This window comes from Tupaia chinensis, unplaced genomic scaffold, assembly GCF_000334495.1.
Source record: "Tupaia chinensis unplaced genomic scaffold, TupChi_1.0 Scaffold000361_1, whole genome shotgun sequence".
Classification (NCBI taxonomy): domain Eukaryota; kingdom Metazoa; phylum Chordata; class Mammalia; order Scandentia; family Tupaiidae; genus Tupaia; species Tupaia belangeri.
The window spans coordinates 814,746-828,069 of record NW_006159857.1 but is presented as its reverse complement, the minus strand read 5'-3'; the positions used below and the strand labels follow the sequence as shown (position 1 = coordinate 828,069).

Below are 13,324 nucleotides of genomic sequence, written 5' to 3'. Positions count from 1 at the left end.
TCCCTACCCCAATGTCTCCTAGAGTTCCCCCGGTGTTTTCCAGGAGTAGTTTTATAGTTTGAGAGTGCTTAATGTATATAGCATTAGAGCAAGAGGAATTGGTTGTCTCAAGCTATACTTTCTCAATGTACCATTCCACATTTTAGGAATATACTGACAAAGTGATTGAAATACTAATGCTAGCTGGATAAGGTATTATGGAATCCTCTGAACTAAATAAGACAATAAATGAAAAGCATTTGGTATAATACTTGACACATAGAAAGCATTCAGTTAATTAAAGCTATGGCTATTTTTGGTGCTACAAATATTCTGACAATATAAATCCTTGCTCCAGGGGCCAACTGGTGGTGTAGTGGTTAAGGTGTTGTACTCTCAAATGACCAACCACCATTTGAGTCCTAAACCTGGCAAATTGAAAGTCACACTATGTATATATGTGTGACCAAAATTCTGAGAAAATGAAGAAGGGATTATGGTGTGGCCACCCCCCTCTGGGCATGAATTCTCACTTTCTCTTCTGTCTCTCCAGTGAGCACATGCGTCCTCTAACAAAAGCCTCTCTAAACAAACAAGAAAACAGACAAAAAATTAAATGCCTTCTCCATCACTCATTACCTTTATTCTACACTCTAATGTGAAGGTAAATTAACCTCTTGGGTCTCAGTCCCATTATCTGTGAAATAGGTGCACTAAGAGTAACTTTACAGGGTTATCCTTAAAATAACTTAAGATAGTATGTGAAAATAAGTTAATTGATCATACAAACATTGAATTCTCAGTAGTAATAATAAAAATAATGTTAGCCTGCTCACATATCCTTTGTAGGTAACTTGACATTTCTCTCTTGCCAAGCTTAGCATCTTGTCTTTGTCTGTGGTTTTGGTCAATTTGGCTATAGTGTATCTTGGAGAAGATCTTCTTGGGTTGATTCTATTTGGGGTCCTTTGTATTTCTTGGGTCTAGATCTTTGAATGCCTCTCTAGGTTTGGAAAGTTTTCTTGCAGGATTTCATGGAATAGATTATCAATGCCCTTATGAGTCTCTTCACTTCATGGGATACCAGTTATATGAATGTTTGGACATTTGATGGTATCTGGTATTTCTCGTATATTATTCTTCTTTTCTCAGTCCTCGTGGTGGAATTTTTTAGGGCAGCGATTCTATCTTCTACATCTGAGATTCAATTTTCTGTATGATCTAGTCTGCTTTTAATACTTTCAAGGGAGGTTTTGACTTCCTGTATTATGGCCTTCATCTCTAATGGTCCATTTGATTCTTTTTTATAGTGTGTATTTCCTCTCTTAGATCTTGCAAGAATTTTCTCATCTCCTGGAATTCATCAGCTCCTTTCTCTTGCCTCTTCTGCAATTCATTGTCTCTTCTCTTTCATCTCTGTTAGCTTTGTCATTATGAATATTCTAAATTCTTTATCAGACATTTCCATGAGTTTCATTGTATTGTCTGAGGACAAAAAGGAGTTATTATTTACCCTTGGAGGAGAGGAATTTTCTTGCTTTCCCATATTTCTGTGACCTTGCAGTGATTTCTAGTCATCTGTTGGATGGCGCATTTCTTCCTAATTTTTTTTTCTTTTTTTTGGAGAGGTTTTTGCTATAGGGCGCATGCACTCGCCAAAGAGAGACAGAGAGACAGAAAGTGAGAAATCACCCCCCAGGGGGGATGGCCACGCTGCAATCCCTTCTCCTCCATTCTATCGGGATCTTGGGTGCACACGCGCCCGGCGAGAGTTTAAGCCACTGGGTCCAGGACTCGAACAGCAGTCAACTACGTGGAAGTCCAGCGACATAGTCATTACGCTAACTGCTGGTCCCATTTCTTCCTATTTCTTGAAGTTCAATCTGAGCATTCAGAGGCATGCAGAAGGAGGTGATCTGCAATCTCTCTTTCATTCCATTTTCACTCTTTGTGCATCAGATTCAGTGGGAATAGAGGAATATTCTGACCCTGATTATATCCATATGTTCAGAAGCCGTTCACTTGAACCTGTCTAGACACTTAGTGTGTAGAGGCTGAGCATCCAATGAATAAAGATAAAGAAAAAGAATTAGAGAAGAGGAAAGAAGAGTAAAAATAAAAGAAAAAAATAATTTAAAAAGTTAATAATGAAAACCATGCAGTGTGCATGCGGACTGCACAAGAACAATATTTCAGAGCTGAAGATCAGTATCCATCTCAGAATAGGCCTGGCCTGGATTTGTGCCTTTCCTAAATGGAATGTGGAAAGGCACCAACTGACACAATAAAGCAGGGGCTTGAGAGTCCAGAAAATACTTTATCTTTAATTTTTTTTTAAATTAAAAGTCACACAGTGAAACAGAGAGAGACAGAGATAAATGGAGATAAGGAGGCAGAGGTAGCCCTATACACTAGAAACAAATCTGGAGTAAAATGTCTCAGCAGAAAATCTTCATTTTTGGTCAAGGAAATCAATATTTCAGAGCTGAAGTTCAGTATCCATTTCAGGATGGGCCTGGCCTGGGTTTGTGCCCAGCGTGAGTTTTAAGCTGCTGGGTCCAGAACTCAAACTGCAGTTGACTACAAGGGAGTCCAGTGATGTAACCATTACTCCATCTGTTGGTCCCCCAGAATTAATTTTTAAATTTCAGTTCATTTCTGAAAAATACATAATATATATGCACATAGCTCAAAATTCGAAAGGTATCTAATCTACAGTCAAAAGTTTTTTTACATTCTGGACCCTTAGCCTACCCTCTTCTCCACACTCTTATGCCAAATGAGTTTCATTTTTTTTACAAGTTAGGAAGTAAAGTCTCCAAGTCAAATATTACCATGGTAAATATAAACTATATAGATAATATTTAAGAAATTCATAAATTAAAAAACAAACAAAAAAATGAACAGTTCAATAGCACTTTTTGTATGCAGACATACTTTATCTATAACTTATGTAGTCCTCACTATAACCTTATGAAATGGGTATAATGAAGAACCTGTCCCTGGTAGAGTATGCTCACCAATATCTGTGGCTCTTCCCTGAGAAGGTTTATCCCACTTCCTTGAAGTCAGATTTAACCATTTGGCTTACTTTGTCCAGTACAGAAGCTTTATCGTCAGTTTGTGCTTCTCTAACTCTGAAATTGTAGAAGGATCTGTTAAGATGGAGTACCTATTGGCCTGGGTTCCTGAGTGACCCTCACTGACCTGTGACGAACGTGCAGTACAAGAAGGAACCATCTGCTGTTTTAAGCCACAGAAGTTTTCAGTTTTTGTTTGTTTTTTTTTTTTATATCAGAGCACAACCCAGCCTTTCCCAATTGATTCAGAAGCATAGAGACAAAAAGGACATTTCTTGAAGGCCACACAGTGAGAAAGAAAGGCCACACACTAAAAAGTGTCTGACTGCAGAACTTAACTATTCCCACTTGGCTTTATGTTTCTCAATGACTGATAGTAATATCAACTTTAAGAATAGTTTGTTGTTAAAGCATTGTTTTCATTGATTGAGAGTCCATTTATAGATTTCATAAATATCTTTTCTGTTGTGAATTCATTGGTTTAGAAGGAAACCTAGCCTTTCTCCAGCTGCTCAGACAACTGCCAGCAGTTGCCAGAGACAGTATTCGAAAAATTCTCAGTGGACAATGTGGACAACTCTGGGCATGTTTCTTCTTTATATGGCCTCACAGCAGCTCCCAGGAACACAGTCATCAAAGCAGCCCGAAGAGTTCAGTTTGATCACTCCCTTCCCCGCAACGCACACACATACATAGTACCTCATAGAATGATTTAAATCTGCTGTGACATTCAGTTTAGGGTAACCCCGTTCTCACTCTCACTCAGTATTTCAGAGGTTACTACATCTCCTTATACTTCTCTCCTCAATAGCCTATCAGCTTGTTTCTCTTTTGTCTCTCAGAAATGTGCATAGACCTCAGATGTTTCCAGGCTCTATTAGAAAGTATATTACCATACTCACATCTATGTAATTTCCCTAATATTGCAAGATTTTCTAGAGAGGCCAAATGATGATGCAGCAGTAACACAATTGGACCCACATGGGAAAGGTGCTGGGTCCATGGCCTGGAATCTTTTTGTGTACACCAGGCACGGAGGTGCACATACCCATGATCCTGGTGAGCTGAGACCAGTAGTTGATGGCAGCATGATGAACCTGTTGGGGTTGCCTGTCTCTCTCTCTCTCTCTCCCTCTGCCTCTTTCTCTCATGGAAAAAATAAATGAATGAACTAGTAAAAGAAAAAAAGAAAAGAAAAGATTACTCCCTAGTACTAAAGGCCTGAAATGTGAGAATTCAGTGATGAAATGTGCCTGAGTTAAGAACACAAGTACCTGGGGCCAGCAGGTGGCGTTGTGGTTAGACATGCTGGATTCTCACATGGCCGGCATGGTTTGAGTACCAGACCTGGTGGATTGCTTTCTCCCTTTCTCTTTCTCTGGTCAAATTTTAAAAAATAATAATAACAAATGGAATTAAATAAATAATTAATTCTTTAAAAATATATATGTAAGTATCTAAGGAGGAGAAATGAAAAGCCTCAGCCTCTGCTATTCCCAAGAAAAATTTAAATGTTTAGATGAAAGCAGGAGTAGCAATGGCTTGAGCAGTGATTAAAAAAAAAATAGGTAGAAAAAGATTAGTCATACTGCTAAACATAAATCTATAAAAAGGACCAGATGTATGGTACACACTAAAATGCATTAAATTATAAGCTGAAAATCCACCCAGGGAAGGTACAAATGCACATTTCTTAAGAATATCCATTGCTAAAATAATAGTTTTATGTAGTTTTTACTTACAGTATGTTATTCAATCAGTTATCAATGAAATTCATGAACAAATAAGAAGGGAGTCACTTCTTAACCCTTTTATTCCTTAAACTGTAGTAATTACCTACATTAGAGCTTTTCCTTTATAATAAAATGTTTGCTAATTACATTTCTTCCATTTTTTACATATCTCTACTTAATACTTTACCAGCTTGCTAAAATTGACTTTTTTTCATAAAAGTTTTTTTAAATGTAAAAATAATGTTATTTAATTCCTTAAAATAGCCAGTAGACCAAGTTAGAAAAATATATATTGAGAAAGTTCAATAAAATGTTACTCTTGGGCTCTTTCTAATTTCAGTTTTATAAATGTGACAAGACAACCTTACAATAAAGTTCTTTTTGTACTTAAGAGTCAAATTACTCTGGATGGAGTCCAAAACCTTAAATGGATTCTTCTTCACAGTAAATCTTTTTTTTCTCTTAAATCAGCTACATGGTATAAGTTCATATCTTTCTTCCAAAGGATCTTCAACACTCTCATCAGCAAAATACTTCCAAAGTCAACAATTTAGTATGATACATTGGCTATATAAGTATAATTGTAGTATCTTTTTCTAGAAGCCTTAAAGAACAGGCAAAATTCCCATTGTGAGATTTTAATATTATACTAATAAACTATGATTTGAATGTTTGTGTCCCCTCCAAAATTCATATTGAAACTTAATTCCCTATGCAACAGTATTAAGAAGTGGCCAGGGGCTGAGGGGAGGCTTTAAAAGATGATTAGGCCACAAGGGGTTTGCCCTCATGGATGGAATTAGTGCCTTACGAAAAGTCTGGAGAGGACTAATTAGGCCCTTTCGCCCTTTCTTGCTTTTCTGTTCCTTCTGCCATGTGATGACATAGCATTTATCCCCTCAGGACAATGCAGCAACACAGTTCTATCCTGAAAACAGAGATGGGCCCTCACCAGACAGCAAACCTGTCAGCACCTTGATCCTGGACTTCCAGCCCCCAGATCTATGAGAAATAAATTTCTTGTGTTTACAAATTATTCAGTCTCAGGCATTTTGTTATATGGCAGCACAAACAAAATGTAGAAAAGACAGATGGAAAGGATTGGTAAGTGTGAGAGTAGAACAGTCAAAGTTATCTTGGTCCAGTAAGTATCTCAAAAAGATACTAAAGATGAATCATTGGAACATATATTATCATATCATCCCAAATGAACATGGCAGCTATTTAAGGAGTTCTGCTTTGTGTACAATAGTGACAAGGGAAGGAAGAGGAAAATGACTGGATACAGATATATAGCAGAAGCATGGGGAAATGCAAAAGATAGGCTAAGCAGGTTCCTACTCTGGACCCATGTATGGTGCTGGAATATGAATTAAATAAGAACACATATAAAAGAACTTCTAATATCATCTGGATATCAGCCTTTTTGGTAGATTCTCCAAATCCTATCTCTGGGAAAATTTGGACACTACAATTATAATTCAGATTCATTATATTATAGAGCTATTATCCATTTTTCCTCTCCATACTATTCTCCAGCTTCCCTGTCATTTATTATCAGATCAGTTAGTACTGAACTGCAGAACATATAAACTGAAGAATTTAATTTTTAGTCTTAGCACAATTGTCCATAAAGCCACCACCCCTTTCCATTGTTCTATGCTTCTCCTTTACTTATTGGAAATACATAGGAATTAAATATTTTTAGAAGCATGAACCCACATATTTAATCAGTGTTGGTAAATTTCCCATCCATTCCCCTAGATAGATAGTAGGAAATACCTGTCTAAATCATATATAAACTAAAAATATTAGGCAATGAAGAGTTTTATAGGTGTGCCCTGCTAATACAGTGATTACATCCTACCAGAGTGGTTATTATTAATTCCACCAACTGAAAGTAAAGAAAATAGACTCTAGTGAACTCAAGAAAAAGAGCATTATTTGAAAGACTTTGAGGAGCTCTGAAAATCAATACCAAAGGTAGAGAACCAAGGAGGAATTCAGTGCTTCAGATCTAAGATACAAGAACTAAAGGAAGTCTTGTAGAAAAGATACAAGGGGACTTCAAAAATGCATTAAAATGCATATTATTCTTTTTAACATCTTTGCATGGATTTCAAATTTTTTGCACCAAAACTTATACTTTAATTCCATTTTTCCATAAACTTTCTGATATTCCCTTGTATCTTCTCAAAGCAGCACCACTGGAATAAAAGTCTCTAACAGAGCCCATTTCTGTCTCTCAACTAATAATTCAGATTCTAAGCAATTCATTTGTCACCTCTTGGGGAAAGGACACCTGATTCATAGGCCCACCAAAACCAATGTGGGAGAGAAAAGAAATACTGAGAGTTTGGAAAACTCCACTACATTTGTTAAAGTACCTAACGTTCAAGCTGAAATAACAGCAGCTCATACGTGAGCTATAATGACAGAAGATCAATTCTGCTTTTAAAGCTCTGTCTTGGAACGATTCGTACAGTGGTTACTCAGCCATGTCTATTGTAGCAATAAGCTCCTATCACTGAACTAAACAAACAAACCTTAGAAAACAGTAAGTGGGCTTAAGTCAGAAGTTAACAAAGAGGCGAAGAGGAATAACAAACTTATTTCTCTAAATATGGTCAGCCTCACCTGACAAACAGAGTATCACAGCTAACATAAACACTGTCTAGTTTTGTGCACTGTTACTTAGATGTCTTATGTGTATTATTTAATTTAATTCACAGAAAATCCAGGATGTAGGTTTTACTACAACCTTTAGAAGGATGGCTAAAGTCTCACCACTATCAAGCATTCTGCACACAGAGCCTGTACTCTTATCCTTCAATTAAGCTCCCTGGACTTAATGGAACTCAGCTACATGGATTGAGCTTTACAGGAGATAAGACAGAGTAATGGGTAGAACCATGGACTTTAGTTGAAAATCTTCCTCCACTGCTCCCAGACCATTAAATACATGAGGTTGGTCTGTATATCTTCTGTTTCCATGTTATATCCAACATCTAGCATAGAGCCCAGTATATAGTAGGGGCTTGTCAAGTATCCATGGACTGAACATTTATTAGACATATTTTAGAGTTCACCTAATACTGTCACACAAGCATGAGAAGCATCTATTCAGAGCAGGTTAAAGACAGGTTCTGGCACCCAACTGCCTGAATTCAAACTCCAGTTCCACCATTTACATGCTGAGTGACCTTGGGTAATTAATATACATAAGCTTTCAATTTCTCAGTTTTCTTACCTGTAAAATGAGAATAATAATAGTACTGGATTATTGTATTAACTTATTTCATATCAACCTCATAAAATAGTGTCTGGCATATAATAACTGTTCATTAATTAATAAACACCAGCAGTTACTACTTTTGTTCGTGGTTGCTTTTCTCCCATTATGTTGTCAATAAATTCTTTCTACCACCTAAATCATTTTTCCTTTCATATAAGAAAATATCAAAAGTGGCATCTTCACTTCAAAATCCTAAAACTAATTGGCAGCAGAGACTAAATCATATCAAGAAATTGACTTCCAAAGCTATTTGTAATAAGATATATATCTATGAAGATGGTTCTTAAAATAAAAATTTTAAATGGTCCCAGATATCCTGTAGTGTAAGTCTCTTCCAAATCACCTATGTTGGAATCTTCCCTAGCAAAGTTTGGCATTATTCTTTCTCCAAAAATGAACAACCATATAGGTTTGAACAGAAATGTTCATGTGGGCAAAAACACACACATACATATACAAACCAGGTCTTACACACATGCCATCCTCTGCCTCCACTGCAAACCTACTAAGGCGAAAAGCATGTCAATCCTACGCATCTCCCCATCTCTTAAAGCATAAACCTGATGATCAAGCCACATGTTACTTAAACATCTAAAGCAACATATTTAACCACTGGTACTTCTCTGCACATTGGTGAGATGAGGAGGAGAGAAATAAAGGCAAAGGGGCAGCTGAGTATTTAATCTACCTTCAATACTGTAATGTTCCAAGCAAAGCTCTCAGTTGCCTTGTTAAGTTTTCTTCCTTTTAAGCCTTCCTTTGCCCCCAGATTATGAAGTTCTTCATGGAACTCCATCCCTTTGGAAAGAAAATGCATAAGAAATGTAAGTATAAATGTCAGGAAAATAGATGTTTTATTTAAAAAATATTGTCAGTAAAATATAATTTAATATTCCTGTCCTCATAATTTCTAAATCCCTAAACTGAATTCTCCTTCCCATTCTACTCATCCCATCAAATGGTTATACTTATGGAGGAACTAACAATAATCAATGTCTTAGACTAAATTACATTTTAAACAGCCAGGAGGCAGAGATAAAGATGTGAGAAGTTAAGAAGAAAATTCTGCTAACAAATTACATCCACCTGTTTGTCCTAGTTTTCATATGAGATCATGTCATGTGTGAACAGCAGCCATATAAGAGGAGTGAAAATATTTTACTTTTCTTTTATGAACCATCCCTATGGTTTAACAGAAGTCCCTGGAAGCCACATAGATTATAACCAGTAATTAGTAAATGTTGACTTAAAATAAATAACTCTTTTAAAAAGACCATTCCTGGAGGATAGATGGTATGGAGGTCAAGGCAGCTGGGTACCACATGGCTGACTTGTGTTGAGTACCAAACCTGGTTGGAGTACCAAACCTGGTACCTTGAAAATCATGCCAGGACTGTGTGCATGCATGCCCAAAATCCAGAGAGAGTAAAGGAGAAGATATTGTGTGGCCATCCTCTCTCTCTCTCTCTCTCTCTCTCTCTCTCTCTTTTTCTTCCCCTCTCCTTCCCTCTCTGGTGTGTACATGCACTCTATAACAAAACTTAAAAAGTTAAAAAAAATTTTAAATGACATTCTTAGAATTACCCAAGCATTTCAAATAGGGGGATGGCCTTAAAATATTTTTAGCCCAATCATTTACTCAAGTTTTCATACTATAAAAACATCACCATCATCTGTTTCTTCTGCCTTTGCCATAGGCAGGGATGGAAAACACATTCTAGTAGGACAGCTCATCCCATCTCGAAAGCTGTGACTGATAATGAGCCATAATCACCTTCCCGGAAACTTCTACTCCTTGGTGCTCGCTGGATCCAGATCAAAATGTCTAATCTTTTCCACAGCGCATCCCATGAGGTATTGGAGGAGAGATTGAACAAAATCCCTGAAAGTCTTTTCTTCTCCAGATTAAATACTCTAACATGTCTCAGTTTGTGAATTACTCTTCTTTAAAGTTGCATTCAGGCAGGGCCACTGCATTGCCCAGCTCCCTGGAGTTGAGCAATGTGGAAACCTACATCCAGGAGCAAACATTGTGCTCAAAGTGAACTTGAAGCAGCTTACATGAGATAGAGACAGCACCATTCTTGTTCTAGTTACTATGCTTTTATTAATGCAGCCTAATACTATATTAACATCCCCAGTACTAATACCACAAACATAGCACGTGGTAAAAAGCATGACTGTGGAGCTTGGGCTCATGTCTTGGTTCTACCACTTACTAGCCATGTGAGTCTGAACAAGTTCCTGAACGTCTTTGGCCTTCAGCTTCCTCACTGGTGAAATGTTGGTCATAAAAAGACTTATCTCATGGGATTGTGGTGAAGATTAAGTGAGTCAATACATATAAAGCTCTCATATAAAGCAGTTATTGGCATTATATAAGTATTGGGTATTATCATATTTATGCTTCCTGTTAACTGAAAATCTAGGTCAGTCACTAGTAAGAGAAGAGCATCAGTCGTAAAGTTTGGTCTAGGTTCAAAGGTCAGTTCTATCGGGCGTTTTGATAGATCTTAATTAATTCACTCAGTCTCTCAGAATCTCACATGCCTCATCCATAGATTGGATATAATGATTGCTTTGCAAAGTTGTTGTGAGGACTAAATAAGATAGCGTATCATATGTATATTTAGCAGTCAATTGTAATTGCCATTATTTTCCTCATCATAACCGTTATTCTGTGTGTGTATTTCTACACACAGATCCAAGAGAGAGAAGCACGGGAGCGGGATAAAGGTTAACTAAGTAAACAGAGGTGTAGTCTTATAATAACGGCCTACATTAGCGAGACTGACTCCTTTTGGTTAAATCAAATACTGTTTTTCTCTCAGCCTAATACTCTGTTTGAGCCTGATACTCTTTGAGATTTTTCACAGGTAATCCAAGGAGAGAATCAGCCTGGAGCTTGAAACAATGAGAGACAATCTGCCCTAGCCACAAATTGAAAATCCTGTCTTCAAGATGAATCATTTGATTGTTCCCCTTACCTGAAATTGAAGCTCCTGTCTCAAAGACACATCATTTAATTATGCTCCCCAGCTAAAAATTAACCCAATCCATGATTTTCTATGGATAGTCATTTGCCTCAGAATGTCTCCTTTTCCCTATAAAAGCATCTGTAAATTGGCTAACTAGTAGAAGATATTCTTACATGTCTTCCCAGTGTGGTCACACTATAATAAATTTTCCTTTCCTCTCTTATCAGCAATTTTTGCTTTTCTGTTTTGTTGATCGGTGCAGGGTCAGACCTGCTTTGGGTTCCTAGACTGGAGGTGTACAGCCCCTTATCCCTTAACAGTTTCACAGATATGTGTCATATCCATCCTTAAAGAATAAACGAGGGCAAGTAAATGAGGCAAAAGTCTAGAAGGTTAATATGATTGTGGTATAAAGTTAAAATGAAATGGGTTTTAAGGAACTGTAGCTGCCCTTCGTGAAATATTTTGAGAGGGTTCCAAACCACAAAAGTAAATTCAGAAAACTTCATCCCTCTAGACATAAGACCTCATTCTCTCACCCCATATATACACATACATGTCACCTATTATCATCCAGACGGTTTTATCCTAAACAAAGACTTCAGTATACTTTAAAGTTCAAATAATATCATAAATTATTTGAATTTTAAGAAAAAATTTACATCAAATTTTTCAAAAATGGTCTGCCAAAACTTGTTATTATGGTTTCTAAACAAACAAAAAAAAAGCCCCAAAACATTAAAATGATTACCTGCTTTCTGACACTGGACAATCTTTTCTTGGACTGTGTCTGCCATTTCTATGAGAAACCGGCTCTCTTGAATCATCTGTCACAAAATAAACATCAAAAAGGTGATTGTCAAAAATTCTTTAACCAGCTCATTAGAAATATGACATATTGAGAGATTCACATATTCCTAGTAATGGGAGCCATGGTCTTAACCACATGAGATGAGAGAGGAAAGGATAATCTCTCAGTTCCAACCTTCATCCACTGCCATACTAGGTCTAGCGTTACCTTCCTTACAACTGTTCCAGTTGTGTAATATGCCTCATACACAAATAAATAACTGTTGAATAAATGTATATGCATTCTTTAAGTCCCAGGTCATGCTCATAAACACTTTTTTTTTTTGAGAGAGGTTTTTGTTATAAGGTGTGTGAGCTTACCAGAAAGATAGTGAGAAATCAGCCCCCCAGGGGAGGATGGCCATGTCACAATCCCTTCTCCTCCATTCTCCTCTTGGGATCTTGGGCACGCATGCACACACACCTGGCGTGAGATTAAGTCACTGGGTCCAGTACTCAAACCGTGGTCGACTACCTGGGAGTCCAGTGACATAGCCATTACACCAACTGCTGGTCCCATTATAAACACTTCCGATCCCACCTCCTTACCCCCAAAGGTTACTGCAAAATCCATGCATGTGGTATTATAACAATAGCAATGAGAACCAGAATAGGGGATCGCCTAGTGATCAGTTAAAGAGCTACTGAATACATTACTGAAGTTGGCAGCTTGGATTTGGGTGACACAAAGATAGTGAAAGTCTGTTTCGCTTTTAGTAAGATCCCCATTGGAAAAAACAAGGAGTAGGTTGAATTTAGAGTGTCTAACTCAACAGATCTTATAGACAATAACACTGAATTAATTGTCTTTACCCTCTATATCTGGGTAGAGAGCAAATATGTCCAAGAGGATATATTGTGTGTGAGCAGGAAAATCTACTCGAATCAATGAATGAAATATTATAATCAATTCAACCGAATAAAATTTAGTTACTCATATTCTCTCCCTTCAGTGGTGACTTTTTTGAAAGATTAAAAGTGACCCTTTAAACTTTAACATGATACACTCACAAAAGTCTAGTCTGAGCAAAACCTTTGAAATTCAGACTAAACTCAGCAAAACTCTTTCAACTCCCAAGAAGATGTAGAATGCTTATGAAAAACAATTTACCAAAATTCAACAGTATTCCCAAATGATCAATGAAAGCATCAGTAAGAAGGTAACTTAAAACCAGAGAAAACTTTAATTTGAGGGCAATGTTTGGATATGCCCCCCCATTCATGTGTTTACCTACTATAAAAAGATTAAGAAAGTGAAAATTAACCTGATTATGATGTCAAAAGGCAGGGCTTTGAGGAAAAGATTCATTACTAGGTGATTAGAGCCTAGCTTCCATGACTGAGGTTTTTTTTGTTGGTTTTTTTTTTTTTTTTAGGGGCTTTTTCTCTAAGTCGCGCGCACTCGCCAGC

General features: G+C 37.1%; 1 protein-coding gene across 1 annotated transcript in view; it reads right to left on the bottom strand.

Annotated features, from left to right (window-relative positions):
- Positions 1-13,324, bottom strand: part of PLCL1 (phospholipase C like 1 (inactive)) — a 410,917-nt gene that overhangs the window by 50,100 nt on the left and 347,493 nt on the right. The window contains 2 exon segments of the mRNA XM_006152984.3: positions 8,776-8,885; positions 11,817-11,892. Coding sequence (XP_006153046.1) covers positions 8,776-8,885; positions 11,817-11,892 — 186 coding nt within the window.